At 44.0% G+C, this 19,449-nt stretch overlaps 3 protein-coding genes across 8 annotated transcripts; 1 reads left to right on the forward strand and 2 right to left on the reverse strand.

The window, feature by feature from the left end:
- Positions 1-920: 920 nt before the first annotated feature.
- On the reverse strand, positions 921-17,236 carry LOC100822535 (splicing factor U2af small subunit B). 6 transcript variants are annotated; one of them, XM_024460258.1, is made up of 3 exons: positions 17,226-17,236; positions 14,966-14,969; positions 921-2,088 (listed from the first exon to the last, which is right to left on the reverse strand). In XM_024460258.1, the coding sequence occupies exon 3, from the start codon at positions 2,073-2,075 to the stop codon at positions 1,149-1,151; it is 927 nt and encodes a 308-aa protein (XP_024316026.1). In that variant the 5' UTR covers positions 2,076-2,088; positions 14,966-14,969; positions 17,226-17,236; the 3' UTR covers positions 921-1,148. The 6 variants fall into 6 exon arrangements, with proteins under 6 accessions (XP_024316026.1, XP_014755135.1, XP_010231025.1 ...); XM_014899649.2 differs by lacking the exons at positions 14,966-14,969; positions 17,226-17,236 and adding exons at positions 2,219-2,781; positions 3,648-3,798 and having other exon boundaries at positions 921-2,091; XM_010232723.3 differs by lacking the exons at positions 14,966-14,969; positions 17,226-17,236 and adding an exon at positions 3,648-3,806 and having other exon boundaries at positions 921-2,091.
- On the reverse strand, positions 4,724-6,965 carry LOC100821706 (protein N-lysine methyltransferase METTL21A). Its single transcript, XM_003567849.4, has 2 exons — positions 6,091-6,965; positions 4,724-5,186 (listed from the first exon to the last, which is right to left on the reverse strand). Exon 1 carries the CDS (start codon positions 6,807-6,809, stop codon positions 6,135-6,137), a length of 675 nt encoding a protein of 224 aa, XP_003567897.1. The 5' UTR covers positions 6,810-6,965; the 3' UTR covers positions 4,724-5,186; positions 6,091-6,134.
- Positions 15,498-19,331, forward strand: LOC100821400. Its single transcript, XM_003567847.4, has 4 exons — positions 15,498-15,930; positions 16,465-16,574; positions 16,986-17,090; positions 18,107-19,331. The coding sequence occupies exons 1-4, from the start codon at positions 15,573-15,575 to the stop codon at positions 18,878-18,880; spliced, it is 1,347 nt and encodes a 448-aa protein (XP_003567895.1). The 5' UTR covers positions 15,498-15,572; the 3' UTR covers positions 18,881-19,331.
- Positions 19,332-19,449: the final 118 nt, after the last annotated feature.

The following is a 19,449-nucleotide window of genomic DNA, read 5'->3' on the forward strand; positions in this document are numbered from 1 at the left end:
GGGAGCTAACAAAAGGCCCTAATTCTAAACATGCCTTGCATCAGCTTATGCTCGTCTGATAGGACCTTGCGAGTGCGGCTGTATACAATTCGAATTTAAGCAGGAAAAATGTACTCTCTCCGTTCCTAAATACTTGTCGTCGAGTATTTAGGAACGGAGTACGTGAGAAACAAGCAAGCATGGTTGGCACTGTACAGCAAAACTGCTGTACGATACCAACAAATACGGGAAGCAAAGGAAGCATGCATAGATGGAGTTATCGGTCAGATCTTGAAAATGAGCTCGGAGAAAACCGGTATCTATTTTTCGTCTCTCAACTTGTGGAGAACCGGTACACAAATACAGTAGTTTTTAAACTCTCTTTCCGTATATTTCTCTGCAGGCCTTCAGACTCTGCCCTGAATGTTTGACACGAGGCTTCAAACTTTTAGCCTTGGTCATTGGTAGTCCAGCTAAGAAAAGAAGTTATTGGTAGTCTTCTTTTTTTTTGAGCGAAAGTTATTTGTAGTCAAACATTCAGGGCTCTGGGTGTCTAGTGTCCTTTTTTTTGTTTTGTAAAACCGCCTCGTGTCAGGCTCTTCCTGTTATTAGTCAGAAAAATGGAGGCTTTCCTTGTTATCAGTCAGAAATTCGAGGCTTCGGGCTAGGCCTCTGCGGGTTTCATGTTTTACATTTGTCGTCGTCCCCGGCGCCGGCTAGTCGGCGTCGTGAAGACAGGTAGGGTTTGACATTAGCTTGCTGCTGGCTTTAAACAAAAGGAAGGCGAACGTGCTGCTGCATCAGAAGAACACAGGTTCCTTCTAAACGTGCCAGACGTTTGAATTGAGGATGATCAGCGGGACCCATGGGCCAAACAACGGTTCCATCCTTGGTAAAATAGCAAATGCTGGGCAGAGCAACGTTTGTGTAAAACCAAGGAATTCAGATAAAATCAATAGCTGTAGAATACCGACTACAAAAATAATATTATAACAGATCCATCGACAAATACTGAGAAATAATCGACTCTTTACACGAAGCAAAACGAATAGTAGAATCATGTTTTACTCGACCAACACACCAATGTATGACTTACACAGCAATAAAGGAACAGACTAAAAAAGCAACATAGTATAGCAGCGACTGAACGAAGATGACAGTAACAGAGATCACTTCTTTTCCTCCCGATCGCGGTTCCACTGCTCAATCTTGGCCCTGCGCTCCTCACTGTTTTCCCTGACAGGGCTCCTCCCACGCCTTGGTGGGCTGCCACCATGCCTGCGTCTTCCTCCATCATCGTACCTGTCATACCCCCTGCCACCTCCACCCCTCCGTCCACCACCACCCCCTCCACGGTAGCCACCACCATCACCGCCACGGTAGCCACCACCATCACCGCCACGGTAACCACCATCACCGCCGCCACCACGGTAGCCATCACGACCTTCACGGCGGAAGTCACCACCACGGTCACGATTGTCCCTCCTGTGTTGCGGGCTTGGGCTGCGGCTTCTCCCGTGGCTCCTCCGGGAACGTCCCCCATACAGCTTCCTCCGGAGTTCTCTGCCAATCTGCTTCACATGCATGAAGTTACAGTAGCCACCACGGTTGCAGCTGTTCTCCTCAAACTGCCTACAGGTTGCTTCACGGAAGTCGGTCACAGGGGAATACTCAACAATAATTGGGCGGCCAGAGTAAAAGCGGCCTTGGAGGGCATTGTGAGCAGCGACGGCCTGTTCTTCCTCCCTGAACTGGACATAGACATTCCCGATCATGTGATCAGCAAGATTGTCACACACATTCAGGGTCTCAACTTCACCAAACTTGCTCAGCTCTTCATAGATATCCTCATAGAAGTCCTCAAAGTGCTCCTGCATCTTCTCAGGATCAATAGTGTGACCTTGCGCATCAACTCCTGGGGTGATCATATCAGGGCGCTGGTACATGTTAGCAAGCACAATAGTTGGCGACGTGGTTGGCCTGTTGTGCAGACGGGAGCAGCGATCCCCATGGCGGCATGCTCCAATCTTGAAGTAAAAGGGGCAGTTGACCCTGTCCTTCTCAGTACCAAAAATTGATGCCAAGTGCTCCGCCATGGTTTCACTTCAGCTGCTGTACAAAACCAAGAAAATAGAAACAAAAGAGTCAATAAACCTTACCCACATCACAAGAATTAATGTGCTACATATGCATGATTGCGTTCTCTGGCAAAAACAGTAAGCAAGGAATACTGGAATACCTCAGTGCATTACAGAAGACAAAATAGCGAAGGGAACATATAGGATTAAACCAAACCAGGTTGGCAAGAACTATGCATCTTTTAATATCACCAACAAGTACAATTTCCTGTGAATTTACCCCTGTAACGCTCACTGTGTGATTGCAACATTATAAAGCTCAAGCTCTTGTAAGAAAACCCTAATCCCAGTTCCTTTTTAACCTAATCTGCACACTTACTCAAAATTGTTAATATCAGGAGAACAATCTGAATAGAAACAAGACCAAAAGAATTGTGATCTACTTCAAGGCATCATCGGGACTAGGTCTTGCTCCTAGTAAACTGATCAGTTTTAACCTATATCTGCACACTGTTCAAAACAGTTAAAGCCAGAAGTAAAGAGATGAAAGTGTCTCCCACTAGAATGTTATTGTTTCTGCCCCTGCAACTGCAAAAGAGACCAAACAACATAGCACAAAAAGAAACAACTTTTTGCCTGTTGCACGAGGGCACTCCTTCTGGGGTAGTAGGCCTTGTTATATCCGCCCGAAAAGAATACTATTCGATCCATTTAAAAACCTAAGCTGCACACCGTTTTAGAACATTAATCTTTGTTTGAAGAGGACAACCCAAAACAAAACAAAAAGTACCGACCAGAATGTCATAGATGCACAGATAATTTAGAGCAGACTAAACCATGTTTGTTCACAAACTCTTCTAATCCAGTAAAACATCTCAGCTGCTCTAAGCAAAGCTACTGATATACATCTGGCCGAAGAGACTTCTTTTGATTAGATGCGCACACAATCTAGAGCAAACTACTCCATGTTTGTTCACAAACTCTTGTAATCCAGTAGAACCACCCTGCTCTAATCAAGGCTACTGATATCCATCTGACCTAAGAGACTTATTTTGATTAGCACACATAATTTAGAGCAGACTACCCCATGATTGTTCAACGCCTCTTCTAATCCAGTACAACCACCCGGGTAATCCCTACCCCAAAAGATTCAACAAAGAGACATCAACAGCTGCACAGCAGCAGTTCGCAAATTACGTTAGGGGAGCTAACAGATTTACGCCCACTAGATTTGGCTAACAAGATTGGTTGTGTGTGCATTATGCTGCCATAAAGTACGTTCAATAATAATTCGAAAAGGATTTCAAGCAAGCAGCTCACTGCTTATTCTCCTCGTCTTATTCCCCAAAATCCTGTCCATGCGGCCAAACATGCAAAAACACAATCGATAGCTGCTAATCCAGTAACCCTAATCGGAACAGAAATCAATCATAGGCAGAGCCGCTGCGCTGGGCAAGGGGCGGATCTAGACCTAGCGCACCGAGAAATTACGTAGGCCGGTGGGGTTAATCTATTTGGGAGCGGCTAGGGTTGGGCGTGGGGGCGAGGAGCACGAGGTGAGGTAGGAGAAAGGGATGAGGATTGACTTACAACGTCCGGCGAGGAAGGGACGGAGCGGCGAAGCCTGCCTTGGTTTGCGCCGGAGCCTGCGTCGTCGAGGGAGCGGCAGAGCGGCGCCGCAGGCGGAGGAAGCGAGGAGGAAGACGGCGGCGAACGAGAGGAGGGCTCGCAGAGGGGGTATTATTGGGTTCTTAAAAGGAGGGGGGGATTGGGGAAGAAAGATGGCGGCGAGCCTGCAGTTGGATCTCGATCTAACGGTGGTCGTTTGCCGCTGAGGAGTTCGCCCTAAGCTGATTTTTCCTTTTTCCTTGCGGCGACCCTGATGCTTGTCTCTCGGCCTGACATACGGGCCCAGCAGAAAACTGTCGTACGAGAACACAAGTTGAGACCTCAACGAAATCTTGGGAAACACGGTACAAGACGTTGTTTATTGTGTTTCATAAAGGTCTCTCATAAAATTAGGATTTTCAATGTCTGAAAACATGTCAAACCAACTTAGTAGTTAGTACGATGCTTTAAAATGTTTGATTTTTCAGGAAGGGTTTTTAAAATATGATACCCCCGAAATTGTATAAAATTGTCTTGAAGCATATAAAATCAAATAAAACCTTATTATCATACCAAATGGAATTTGTCTAGCCTTATCCAAGTGTGGATTCCACGTTGATTTTTCTTTTTTGGTAGGGAAAAAACACTTGGATTCCACGTTGTTTCGTCATACATGACGTTTAAGTTCAAGCTGCTAAAAGCCACATGGCGAGGCTTAACATAAGACTGGCCATACATAAATCATAATGTTACAAATATCAGGCTTGTTTTCATAATAATCCTCTCAGCAGACTCAACTATTGAGTTTGCATACTTGACGCATGGCGAGGCTCAGTGTTGAGGTCACATTTGAGTTTTTCTTACCTTTGTTGGGACGAGGAACATTTCCAGTTTTCCATCACTTCATGTAGGAACCCCAAAAAGGCATGAATACAGTTCATTCCTCACTCTCAGAAAAGGTTTGGTTTCCAGACCAAAGTTGAGTATTAGTAACCATAAGTCTGCAGGGTAATTCCATCTTGTCGATCAGACGATGCAACGAATAAAACACAACCATGAACATGGAAATTCCAAAATGTTTATCCTTAAAATGTTGTTATCTTGCATCAACTCTAGCAACATGTATATGATGAAGTCAAGTCAACATGATTGGGTGTGGCTGAGGCCAATGTTCCGGTAAAAGAAAGCTTTGAGGAACTATAGTTCTGCCCAGCCAGCAGTCCCACATTCAATACCCGCGCTTTGTTGAAAGATTACTAGACAGCTCGATTGCTCAACATGAGACTGACCATACAAAATGTTACAGATACCAGGCTTCTTTTCTTGAATAAAAACATCCCGTTCCCCAAAAGCAAAAAAATAAAATAAAAAATAAAAAATCATCGTTTGATGCCTCTGTGGTGCAGGCCCCTAAGATTCCAAGAGATACACTTCGAAAGTCTACTCAGCATCACAGTTTGTTTCAGGCTTCAACGTCACATCTGTGATGGAGAACTGTCCCCCTTCTGAATTCAGTCCTCCCTAGACCCAAAACCAAACAGTAAAAAAAGAAGTAATCTGATTAGCCTCATCCAAGGGTGCATTCCACATTGTTTCAAGGTATTCAAGGTACATGCACAGGACAAAACAATGATATTTAAGTCAAGCTGCTTTAAGCATGGTTGCTTCCAAGAACTAATGGTGCTTTACCACTCTTTCAGTTTACCATAAAGCATTTCAACCATTGCTCTCTACCAATATTTCATAAACCACAATGGATTTGCTTAAACAACAGAAGACATGGCATAATCCTCTCAATGTACTCAAGTTGATGAGTTGCATACTGGAGGCATGTGTAGGCTCAATTAAGTCACGTTTAAGTATCCCTTACCCTAGTTAGGAAGAAGAGCATTTCCAGCTTCAATCGGTTCATATAGCAACCAGAAAAGGCGTTGACACAGAGCTTATGTTACTCTAACAAGGAGTTTGATTCCAACAAATGAGCTGAGCATTAAGATGCTTAGTTAATAGTAACACAAAAGTCTAGAACTTAATTCCTCTTGCCAAGTACACAATACATTATATAAGAACAATCGTGGACATGAAAAATCCAACATGTTCACGACACAAATCAGCGAAAAACAACACAAAACGTCGAAAAACATCTTATTTAACATGATATTCTCTTTGTGTCAACTCCAGCAATAACATTTACGGAGTATTACTACATAGTTAAGTAAATCCAACAAGCCTCCACACATTGCAAGGATGTTCTGTAACTTATTGCAGAGATCCGCTCATCAACTCGATCTAACTCACAACGATTTCAATTAACCAACCCAACGCATTGACTCTCCATCAAGCAACATTCAGCAGTTTCTATCAGATATCCTCACCACAACTAAAAAGCTCTGGAACTGTTACTGAATGAACACTTATTGCAAACCTGTATGTAAATGATGAGCAGATGCGTGTCAATCGAGGCATATCTCACTGCCGCGGCCTCCTGCGGAGGATAAACACATCGGATTCCTCGTAGGCGTAGTCCGGGTCGAGGTGCTCCCGCGGCACCTTCTCGATCACCGGGAAGGCGGCAGGCACGGCTTCCCAAAACGCCTGGTGCGCCTCGGGGGACCGGATCTGGTACCCGAGGAGCACGACGCCGCGGTCGGCGTCGGCGAGCGCGTCCATGGCGGCGACGAGGTGGGGCACCGACTCCTGGACGTAGACGACGTCGGCGGCGACGACGAGGTCGAAGCGGCGCGCGGAGGCGAGCTGCGCGAGCTGCGCGGGGCAGTTCCAGTGGAGCTGGGCGAGGCGGGGCACGCGCTGGAGGTGGCGGCGGTTGCGGCGGAGGTTGCGTCGCAGGGCGGGGAGCACGGCGGCGATGTCGGTGAGCACGAGGTCGGAGAGGCCGAGGCGGGAGAGGCCGAGGCCCGCTGGGCCGCACCCGGATCCCAGCTCGACGGCGTGGGCGCCGGCGAAGCGGAGGGCGTCGGCGAAGGGGAGGGAAGGGTCGCCGAGGCAGCGCTCGGCGAACTTGACGAGGACGAGGGAGGAGGGCCAGACGGAGGTGCCCACCTCGAAGGAGTCGTTGTCCTGCTCGAAGGTCAGCACGGCGCCGCCCACCGGGAGCTCCACCACCGGAGACGCCGTGAAGCGCATCTCCGCCGCCCGTCAAGCCACGGAAGCGAGGCGAAAGGGTTTTGGCGTTTCGCCTCTGGGCTCCGCGAAACAGCCGTGAGGTCGTCAGAGACTCAAGAAAAAAAGAATCACAATGGAATGCCCATGAGAGTCTTCTTACGAAGAGCACTGAGAGACAGGGGTTGAACTGCAAAAACAAAACTCACCAGCGAAGCCGATTAGGCGAAGCACACTGTCACTGCACACCACCGCGAATTCGCGAAACATGAAACTCAAGGAATAGGAGAGACAATGCATCTTTAAAGTAATGGCATACCGGCTGTCAAAAAAAAAAGTAATGGCATACCGCTCTATCATTGGACTATTAGGTTCCAGCTGACCCTTTATTTTATTTAGAGCAACAGGGCAAAAAAAAGCCCCTGTTCCATTACTAGAAAGAAACAACATAGTCATTACTAATCACCGAAAACAGCTCAAGGTAAATCAGAAAATGAGTAATGTAGCGAGCACCGAAAACAGCTCAAGGTAAATTAGGAAGCAAGAGAAGATAAACATTTCTACATCTCCTCTATTACATCTAAGTCAGATAGTCAATGCAAGCCCCCAATCTTCTCCAGTCGATGCTTGCAGTTTGGCAATTGGCATCTCATCCATAGTCCTTCTCTTCACCCCCAGCCAAGCCAGGGTGGTTCCCAGATTTTTGTTCTTGCCAGATTTATCAGCTAACCTTTCTTTCCGGGCACAGCAGTCTCCAAGTGTCGAGCAGTCGCACCAATTTGTGCCATAGAACCTGCAAACCAGACAACATTGTGTTTCCAAACAACATACAAATCCTGTATTTCCATAACACAGCAGTAGATAGCATACTGGTGCACAGATTTCTCTTATTATCAATTCAGAAGCTGGACAAATCATCACGGAAAGCTGCTAAATAAACACTCAAGAACAAAATGATTAATCCATTAATTGATTCAGTTCCACTGCAGAACAGACAAGTTTTATCAGGAATTTGTTGTCTTTTAGCTAGATAATCACTAATGAGGAGTCTATTGTCATTTAGTAACCACAGAAAACTAGTACCCTAGGGGGCACACAAAGCTTCCACACCGCAGGAACCACAAGCTGAATAATACCACGAAAGTTAACGAGCACATATAAAGACTGCACATTACATATCCCAGAATTAGGCCACTTCCAAGAAACAGTGTACTCCTATTCACTATACTGAAGCACAGAGACAATCTGATGTAAAGCCCCCTACTGAAGCAGCAAGTCATTATCAAAATTGCGTCTAAAGGTTAGTTTGAGTCCAGAACCATCCCAAATCTCCCGCAGGGTTTTATGCTGTTGCTTGCAAATAACATACTCCATCCGTCCCAAATAAGTGACGTGGAATTGTATAGATTCTTATACAAATCCACGTCACTTATTTTGGGACGGAGGGAGTATATCCCAAAAGCATGCTGATAGGTATGCCAAGTCCAATGATCCTACCAAAACTTAACAGGGTGCCCACTCCCCACTTGACGATGTCATAGGGCTCGGTATGGCCAAACATGCCTAATTCGGCCAACAACCAGATGGGTAAGCAAATCCTCTTGAAGGAGTCTGATCTCAACCTGAGGGTCCCACATCGACATGGAGTAGAAGTCAAGGAAGCTCTTAGATATTTTACGCGCACTCTAGTCCTTTGCATAAGGAATCTTTCCTTGTAACCGACTTTAGACCTGTAACCCTAACCCGACCGCACTATGTAAGTCGGGTGAGGGAAAAACCTCAAACAAGACACAACAAGCCACACCTTTGTACACAGATCAAAAGCGACCCACTCGAGTACCTTGAGGCAAGACCAATACAATCACCAAATATAGGAGTAGGTTACTACCTCGATCCCAAGGGCCCGAACCTGTCGAAATCTCTGTCTCTTGTGATACCATCGTATATTCACTGCAGTACACTACCAGGAAACAAATATTGCCTGTACCAAACACTGACACCACTTGCCAGACATAACCCATCTTAGTAGCCTTACAGGCCCACATCACACCCTTCTAAAGTCAGAAATATTAAAATCGAAGCAAGCAAGCACATTTGGATTTCTAGTATCGTATTTAAAATCAATCAGTTGTTCCCACAGTTTATTGTTATCATGATGATACCTTTTTATCCAGGAGGCAAGCAAGGATAGGTTCAGATCTCTCAAGTTAGGGATCCCTAAACCCCCAATCTCTTTTTTCTGACTTACCAAATCCCAATTGGCCAGATGAATTTCCTGTGCCCCTCGTAGTTCTCCCACAAGCAGTGAGCCATATGTGCATTAATAGCAGAAATAGCCCACTAGGGAACTTGATAACATAGAGCAAATAAGCAGGTATACTAGATAGGCAGGACTTGATTAAGATTAATCTCCCACCAATTTAGAGTTGATGAAACCTTTTGGACGGCATGATTGGAAAGACATCCATGACTAGTGTGCACGCATGGGATATTATTTCTATATAGCATAACTATATCTCCATTAGTTGATATTCCTAGTTTCCTTTGTATAAAACAGCTCCCAAATGGACCAGTATTCCATGTAAAATAAATCAAAAGGAAACACATGGTTGAGCAATATAAAGTCACAATTACTTGAAGCAACACAAACAAAAACATGATAAATAATCGTAGACATAGTAAATGAAACTATTGCTTATTATTTCTAGTTCTAACAATGGACTTGAGGGTTAAATATGTCTGTGCACCTGAGAGCAGTTACATGACTCCCTCAAAGAAGGGTTCAGTTGATACTTTTGATCGGCTCAAGAAGTGAAATATTGAGTTCCTAATATTCAATACACCACCTAAATAGTAGACATTGTGTAGTCTGTCATGAGTGCAATATTGAGAAAATCTTTCTGCGCACTCCTTGAAAATTGAGAAGATTGCACATGTACTACAGTTTGCAATCCAGTGTTATTGGTCTCTCTCTCCCTCCCTCCCTCTCTCTCAGCATCGGTAGAGACCTTTTAAGATTCGGGTATAAGTGGTTGATGTGTAAATATTTGCTCCATATCATCAAAAGGTCCCTACAGATGCTGGCACAGAGAGAGTGAGAGAGATACCAATAACTTTGGAGTACCAACCACAGTGCATGTGCAATCTTCTTTTTTCTCAATTTTGAAGAAGTGCATAGAAAGATTTTGCTCAAGAATACTCTTGTGACACACCACACAATATCTACAATTTAGGCGGTCTACTGAATAATAGGAATTCAATGTTTCACTCACTTCTTCAGCAGATCAATTATCCACCGAACTGAACTCTTCTATGAGGCTAATGATATCAAGGGTCAAGTGCCTGCTCTCAACTGCACATGACATATTTAACTCTCATGTCCATTGTTAGAACTAGAAATAATAAGCAATAGTTCCATTTAGTATGTCTATACAATTATTTATCATGTTTTTGTTTGGGTTGCTTCAAGTAACTGTGACTTTAACTTTATGTTGCTCAACCATTTGTTACCTTTATCTTTTGATGTATTTTACGTGTAGGACTAATCGATTTGGAGCCATTTTATACAAAAGAAACTAAGAACATCAACTAATTGAGAGATAGTTATGCTATGTACAGAAATCATGCCTCATGCCCGCACACTAGTCATGGATGTCTTCGCCAATCATGTCGTCGAGAAGGTTTCTTCTCCATCTCTATAGGCTTTCGTAATTTAAATTTTTGAGGATGTCGGTCTAGTTGATAATAATCTCTCAAACTTACCTTATACTTTCTTCCTTAGCTTCTCAATCCTGGACCACTAATTAATAGAAGGAAACTCGTCAACGATCTAATTGGGCATGTGTTAGGCCAAAGCTTTCATCTGTTTGGCAATCGAGTGATCCAGAATGTATAGGTTGCAAAAAAGAATTAGTTATTTTGCACAACTTAGTTTAGTTTGATCATTTTGCTTCCAACTAAAGTTTCTAACATATTATACCTCGACAAACTTGATCGCCAATTAGTTATGTCGCTATTTATTTGCTGTCTCGTTTTCAGGCTTTTTAGACAAGTAACAACCATCTGCAAAAAAAGAGATGGCCAGCTTCGTAGCAACATGTTGAAATGTGTTTTTGATCAACATGCAAACCATGCCGTTCTAAAATGCAGTGTGTGACACTCCAATACATCGAGTTCATCTACAAAAGCATATATGGGAAGGTCAAGAAGTTGTCGTCCCATCCTTGCGTATGTTACTTATATTAATTTTGACATGTTATTCGTTGCATACTCATTGTAGTGCGGCGGTGGATCAACAATGGTAACACTTAAGACAGGAAGTTCGACAGGTCCAAGCCCTCACAATCGAGGTAATACCCACTCCTGTGTATGGTGGTTGTATTGATCTTGCATCAGAGTGCTCGAGCGAGACGAGAGAGCTGATCTCTCGAGGTCACATTGATCTGTGTGTGTCGAGGTGAGAAGTTGTTCCTCCTCCTGGGGCTTTTCCCTTACCCACCTTAAATAGTACGGTTGGTTTGGGGTTACAGGTCCCCGGTGGGTTTCAAAATAAGATTCCCTATACAAAAAGACTATTGTGCCCCTAAAATATCAAGGAGAGCTAATCCAAGCTGATGTGGAACCCTCGGGTGGAGTTCGGACTTCGGACACCTTCCAGAGTGTTAGCCTATCCTCTGTTTGTTGGCACGAGTTGGTCCTGCTTGGCCCTACCCAAGTCCTATAACATCGTCGATCATGCAGGGCCTGATGGTATATACATATGCCTACCACATGGTGCATGTAAAATTTAGTCTGAGAAAAATAGTTGCATGTAAATATTTAGCCCGAGAAAAATATGGATTTATGTATAGTATGTAAGAAGCATGTATTGTTATATTGTACATAAACACATGTTCTTGGTTCTAGTACACAAATGCACATTCATAGTATACAACTAAAAGTGAACCTAGCTAATTTTTCCTTGGTCACTAACGAAGCAACTATATCAAGAACTTAAAAACTACATGCGGAAATCTATATGTCAAGTTCATGTGGAATTGAAATAAGTTCTAGGGAAAATGGTGGGGTGTGGTTGATTCCCATCCACATGGGTTTAATCCCTTCCACTTAAGGTCTTCTTTGGATTTAGTAGGAAATGGTGAGGAATTCCAAATTTAAACATTAAGTGACCTATGAATTTTGGAAAACTCTCTACAAAATTCAGAAGAAAAAAACATTTATATCATGTAAATAGGACCAAGAAAAAAATGCACAGTTTAGTTTCACGAAGAACATAGGGGACCAATAAAAATATCAGCCAAACAAGCTGCACTGTGTTGTCTACTTTAGTAGCTCATACGATGCAATTATATGATTATAATAATATCATTCCACACACATAATGTTTCAAGACTAATTAAAAATTACCAGAATTTCATGTGCCACAAGTGAAACAAGAGCATAAGATAATTGAGAACAATCCGCCAAGTAGGATTTGGAAAGATTTTCTTCAATATGGATGATGGAGTTTTTGCCTGCAAAAAAGAAAGGCACAAACAACAAGAATTCAGTTTTGACATGTCGTAGGCCAGAGCACAAAATATTCTGTACACTACTGGATATAGAATGAAGTAAAACGACATAACCAAATTATTACCTCAACAACCTGCACACAAAAGGTGGGTACCTGTAGAATGATTTCTCTGTCCAAACAAAATGTAGCTCCTGATAACATAAGTCAAAAAACCACTATAACCTAGCAACAAAAAGAAATAAAAATTGATCCACCTAATGCAGTAGACCTCGACAATATTGTACTGATCCCCTTCTCTTGATATAACTCGACGTAAAGGGGTCATAACTCATAAGGGCCTTAATGAAAAGGACTACAAATTTGAAATCTTAGATCACACATAAAAGACAACTCAAAAGTACCAAGCAATCCACCACTAGCAAGTTCACTCATATTTGAATGTCAGAAATTAGCTCAATTTAACCAGAAAATTTGGCTAGTTCGTTGGCTGATATCTCGAGAAGTCATCCAGGAACTTAATGGCTAGCACCATGGAATGGATGATGGGCTAGCTAGCCAGCCTGGGTTCAAACCTCACCTCTACCCGCTAAAATTGATGTCTAGTTCCTAATGACATCTTGCACTTCAACGAGCAAAATGGTAGGTTGGGACTGTCATTTCCTCCAAATAAAGGAACTACAGTAGCAGTACTGAGCACAACAAGGTGTAGATAACAAAACTACCAGATAATGGAACAGGTTGAAATAGAAATTAGTGTCGCATCCCCCTCCTGCCTACCAGCCCCCGCGTGTCGCTTGTCTGGAAACTAGGACAATGCCACGACCTCCACCCACCACCTCCTCCTCCTCTTGCATGACTGTTGCTATAAAATCTCCACTCGCTATGCAGTCGCGCGGCTAGGAAATCTGCCATGACAACTCCAGCGCGATCCTGGAGGAGAATCTGGACAGTGGAAGCAGAGGACTCCAACGTAGTATTTGGGATTTGGGATTTGGGAAGGCGATAGGAGAGGCAAGGTTCTCTTCAGGGAATGCCATTTGGCTAGCTTAATTCATCATCAAATGTAGTTACATCGTTTATAAAAAACAGCAAATAAAACTGGAGGATCATTGTCCCAGATACAAAAAACTCTAGACTGATAGCACCTCCTCGCGATCTTATGCGCCACTGGATTAGCTTCCCTTGGACATTTGGCAAGGTAGTAGTCAGTGAATGGCATCTTGGGATCTCTGTCCCAGAGCCCAAGTTATTTAACAGGACATAACAGGCCGAAGTAGAGGCCAGGTTTCAGCTGGACTTAAATGGGCCAAGCCTACTCCAGTGTAGCCTGCTTGCCCTCTATAACACCCCACCCACACCGCCCTCACTCGGTCCCCACACCCTGTCTCCTCTTTCCCAACCGCAGTTGCTACTCAAATTACAGCTACCAAACACAGGGATCAATTAACAGCACATCTCTAACTTCAACATCTTTGACACCATAACTCCTGAAAGGACACCGGTGTTCGACAAACCATAAGAAATAACTAACAGAGCATTTGCTTCTATTACATTTTAGCTGAGGACTTCCCAAAAAACCTTTGGGTGCGATAAAAAGAAATCGAGTACCTTCATTATGTTCCCTTAATAATAATAAAAATTGTCAATTTTAATCAGACTATATCCAGTGGGACTTAACTACACATTATGACAAAACATAAATTAGCTACACTTACAAAGCAGGTTTCAGGGAACAAGTCAAGGCCTGCAGCTCATTGTCCCCATATGTCATAAGGCCTAAGGGTCTAAGGGAGCAGGCAAGCAGCCTATGATTAGACTGATAAATTCGCACACAAAAAACTGAAAAAGGAAAATTTCACCAGGAACATTGCCATATTCCCATCGATCACGGTCGACTGAATTTATACCTGGACGGTTCACTGTGTGTAAGTGCAATCCAGGCGCAGCTTGACCTGCCCCTTATTCCTCTCACGAGCCCACCTAGCTTGTCGTCCTCCTCCTATCATCTTCCACCTCCTCAGGCAGCTTATAGCGCATCTAGCAAAATTGATGATTACCTCTATTACGTGTTGGGCACTTACTAAATTAGATATGTAAGAACGTAGCTGTACTAACACAAATTACAAGATCAGAATTATTTCTGGAGATCCATTACAAAATAAGGTTTGCTTTATGGCAGTATAAAAAATAGGAACTAACACGCATGTACAATCTTACGGGCATGCATCAAACCATGGTAGTATAAAAATAGGAATGAACACGTCATGTAAAATCTTGCAGGCATGCATCAAAGTAGCCATGGTAGTATAAGGTTTGCTAGTTTATACAATATACATACCCCTATACAAAGTAGCCAAGATCAGGAGTATCTAATAGCAGTATAAAAAGCTCAAAGTAAACGATAGTTGCCACACAATCGGCTACCCCACCGGTCATTCCTCCCACTCCATACCTGCGGCCTGGGCATAGCTCCCCCCTCTAACCCTAGACACCCTATATCCACTACCATATGGAACGGAGGGAGTACATACTATACTAGACTCTCTACGATTTTAGACTCTCTACCGTACTCTACTCCTTGCATAACGTGCAAACACATACTCCTTAGGTCCATAAACTAGTATGGATCCTTGGAGCTCAGCGGTAATTCCAGTTGCCCTCCTCTTACCAGACTAGCCGGCCGCCGGCCCGCGCTTCCCCTCCCTTCCGGCGCCATAAACACCGCCGCATACGCGCATGACCTCAACCCCCTCCTCCTCCTCTCCGGTCGCCGACGATTCTCGCGGCCGATCCCATCTCGCCAAGAAACGGCGTCCGCGAACGAACTGACTATCCTCGGATCAGGGATGGCGGTGGAGAGAAACCCTCCTGGAAGGAGAAGAGACGGCGGATGGGGAGCATCATGAGGATTCCTGGTGCCGGAGGGCGGAGGCGTGGCTCTGATCCGGGGTGACGGGGAGAGCTAGCGAGACGAGGAAGAAGCGGTATGATGGTAGCGGCAGGCGTTTTATTGCTTTCTTCTCGTATTGGGCCACATAAGGCCCATGAAGTAGACTGAATAAAGGCCTCGTTGAGCTCGTGGAAATCTGAAGCCCTCGTTAGAGTATAGAATTACAAAGCAATGCCCCTGATAATTTGCAAGGGCAGGCCTGAGGGAGGAGTCGGACGCAAAGTTCGGAGAGTTCTAGGGGTTAAACTGCAAAGACAACATTGAGCAGCGAAGCCGAAGCACACCACCGCGAAACCCTCCCCCGACGCTGCCGGCTGCCCCCGCAATGGATCCCAAGGCGGCGGCGAGGTCGAAGCGCTCGCACACGGTGCACGGCCGCCGCACCCACCAGACCCCCGCCGCGGCCGCAGCGCAAAAGCAGAAGCGCGCAGCCGCCGCCGCCGGCAGCGGCTCCTCCTCCTCATCCGCCCCTCGCAGCCGCAACCTCCCCTCTAACTGGGACCGCTACGAGGACGAACCCGAGGCAGACGACCCCGCGGCCGCCGCGGAATGGACCGGCGAGGTGGCGCCGCGCAGCAAGGGCGCCGACTTCGCCTTCCTCCTCGAGCAGGCGCGGACGCAGCCCCGCGAGGAGCGTGGCCTCGGCGTGTCGGGCCAGCTCGCCTCCCAGAACTCGCCATTTGGTAAGTGTGCGCCGCGAGATTTCACAGTCACTCACTTCTAGTCTCAGCGTGTGTTTTTCAACCATCTCTGCTCATGGACTAAGCAGTCTAAGCTCATTCAGTTGTTCGCTTCAACCATGGTTAGGTCAACTAGGTGATCCTTGCGATCCTTCCTCTAACGATGGCTAAATTTCGCACTGTGAATAATATTAAACTAAGGAATGTTTTATTCCGAATCATCTTAAGGCCAATGCCACTTAGAATCACCTATATCAAGCATCCTAATGTATCCTCTGCATTTCAGTAGTATACTATGTTCTCAACTTCCTGTTAGCATTTGAAGGAGCGGATATCCTGTAGATGGATCTGATCCAGTGTAGAAAATTCACACCGCGATGAATTACCATGTCATTAGTTCGCTACTCAGTACTCACCCTTTGCTTCATATTCAGCAGATTGAAAATTACAGCATGAGTTTGCTCGGAAGTGAGCTTAGTTTTTGTGAGATTGATTTGTTCTAGTGGTGCTAAGATTGTTGATTGGCTGCTTCTCTAGATTTTATGCAGGCATCTACCTCTATGCTTGAAGCTAAAGGGGATGGGATTATGTCCTGGATTGAAGACGATAATTTCATATTAGAGGATGATTTAGCACCAGATTTTGAGGTACAAATCTGCTACTATGCTATATCATTCTTGTTCAAATGCAGTACTATGCTACGCTCTTCACACTGCTTTAGGGCTTGCTTGGGTAGGTGCTAAATCATAGATATGTGTAATTTACTGGAAGCATATATTTTGTTCAAAAATGAATGGCATTATAGCGGGAATTTCCCTCGGTCCCTTGGCTGAGTGCCCCTTTGAAGTTTGTGCCTTTGGGGTACACTATTAAACAAAAAATGGTATGAGGAATATAGAGGTTTGTTTAGATTACTAGATCCTTTTAGTTTTCAATTTACCGTCCATATATAAACTCTTGAAGCACTGTTGTTTAGGGTTTTGTGGCTTCTTGCCTACAATGCCATCAGATTTTTACATATTCATCATGCTGGTGTACATATTCTCCTCAACTTTCAGGTACCTTTTCTCTCCATGGATCTGGATGCATTGGCCACCCAACTTTTGAAGCTTAAGCTCTCTCAGAGACTTTTCATAGAAGAAGATCTACTACCTGAGGATCTGGTGAGCTCTTGTTTATGGTTATTGTTTCCAGTTTTGTAATTTTATAAACGTTGAATGTATTGCCTTCTTTTTAGTAAAAACAGAAGTGGGGTTTTAGTTGCATTAGGAATGTTGACAGTTAGAACAATTCATGACTCGGGAGAGCATTTATTATTATGAGGTGCTAACGGATTTACGTGGTCTTGAGAGTTTGGAGAGCTCCAGCTTATGTCAAATACAAATGGGTGCTGAAGTCTAATTATGCGATCTAAGTCCATATTCCCTGACATGCACAACCATGAACATATTCATTTCATCATTTGGTATGCAAACCTAATGTATCGTTGCTGCAATCTAAATATCAAACTCTGCTTTCTCAAATCATGACTAGTAGTTGCCACCTCCTAGCTACTGCTGACAAGTGTCTGCCTTGTTCTGCAACCATTTTTCCCAACCATCACTCATTCTGCAACAAGGCCAGGGTGCTTTGGTATCTGACCTTTTGACAATTCTGGCCACTGCTTGCGGGTACATTCAGGATCATGGGAATTGCCTGCACTACATGGTCTGTCGTCAGTTGAAGCAATAAAGTTTATATAAGCTTTCAGAGTTATCTGGTTGGTGTTTTCCACCCTTGGTGCTATGCGGGTTTATTTATTTGTTGGAGCACAGTTGCCATCCTTACATTATTAGATGGGTTGATGAATTTGAGTGGAGATTTGATCCCTATTTCATTGACCCATTGCACTCGGACGGTCAACCAGCCTGTCCATGATTGTGTTGTGCATGGTTCATACTTCATACAATTCTGAGGTGGGTAAAGTTAAAGCTGATATTATCCTGTTGGCATTGATAAAGCTGCCCTTTCTACAAGGTTCTAATTGCAGGAGTCATGTGTGCCTAATTTATAAATATTGAGTTACTGAAATTAAGATCTGTTTTGTTAAACATGTCTGTATGCTCGAGCCTTTTGAAACCCATCCTTCTTGACATGATATCCCAAGGATCATCTGATTTATTCATCTTATTATTCCTAGGCTGTTGCATCAGAAGATAATGAAATAGTGATTCAATGTGACACATTGTTGGATTGTGGTGCTAAAGAAAGTTTGGTTCAAAGTAACTTCAAGGATGTAAAGCCTGGGAAAGATCCAATTAGTCATGACCATGCCAGCAGCATCCTTTCTGATGATCAAATGAAAACAGATCATCAACTTGTGCATTCAGACACTGAAGAAGATAAAAACTATACGAGAATCACAGATACCGTTACAAGCTCAGGTCATGGCAAACAGTCAAAGCTTGAGCTGGTTGGTCCTGAAGAAGAACTTGACATGCTTCTTAATTCCCTTGGAGGAACTCACCTTTCTAGCTCCAACCTAGGTAAGTCGTTTGGAAATAGTTCAACTTTAGAAGGAACGAAGGTCAGTGAGTCAAATGAGAAATTCAAAGCTAGTAGCTCGTCCAAATCGCTGGCACTTGCTCCTCTTGATGACGCCCTAGATGCCTTACTTTCGGAGACTTCTTTACCTGTTGAGATTGAAGGTTTTGCTGCCTCAAGTGTAACTTCTCGATCAACTATCGACTCAGACAACAACACTGACTTTAGATGTGCCAAGCAGATTGATGTAACAACATCTATTGATGATTCAGTCGATGATTTGCTTGCGGACATTTCGTTCTTCTTAAATGATCAGAAACAAACTACACTTGTACAAGGGCAACAGAACATCTCAAATGTCAGTGTGCCTCCTCATTCTGGTTCCTCAAATGTATCAGCTGATTTTGATTCATGGTTTGATTCACTATAGAAACGGAAGAAACAAATTTATAGTGAAGAGGTGTGAGTTGGCTTTCACTGATCTGTTACTGTAACACTAATGCCTACAGTAGTTTTGTTCACTTCATGAATCTATGTAGCTAGCCCTTTGGAAAGCTGTCTTTCGAAGCTCCCATGCCCATTGTTATGGAGGTCTGGATAAAAATCTTAGTATGGCTCAGATTATGGCAAGCCTGCTTCGCAGCCCTTCGCATCACTTTTCGGCTTGTGCCAGTTTGGGGCTATGCCTATGTTAGTATATTGAACTGTTGTCATACTGACCAGGAATCCAGAAGGCTGGTTGCTGTGTAATCTCATAATGCCAATCTGTACATTCATGAACTGAGTTTAGTCACATCTTTGTAGTATCTTCCATACTTCCATCCTTAATTTATTGTTCTTGTCAAAACAAAGCTAATGCAAAGATTTGAGTCTTCCTGTTTTGTCTCTGTGTACCTTTTTGCTGCATCCCTACTTTACTGACTATTATGTTGGTTCTGCGGGAAACACGGTATCACTGCACGAAGTTTGTTCAGTCTGATCACCATTGTATCTTTCATG

This window comes from Brachypodium distachyon, chromosome 2, assembly GCF_000005505.3.
Source record: "Brachypodium distachyon strain Bd21 chromosome 2, Brachypodium_distachyon_v3.0, whole genome shotgun sequence".
Classification (NCBI taxonomy): domain Eukaryota; kingdom Viridiplantae; phylum Streptophyta; class Magnoliopsida; order Poales; family Poaceae; genus Brachypodium; species Brachypodium distachyon.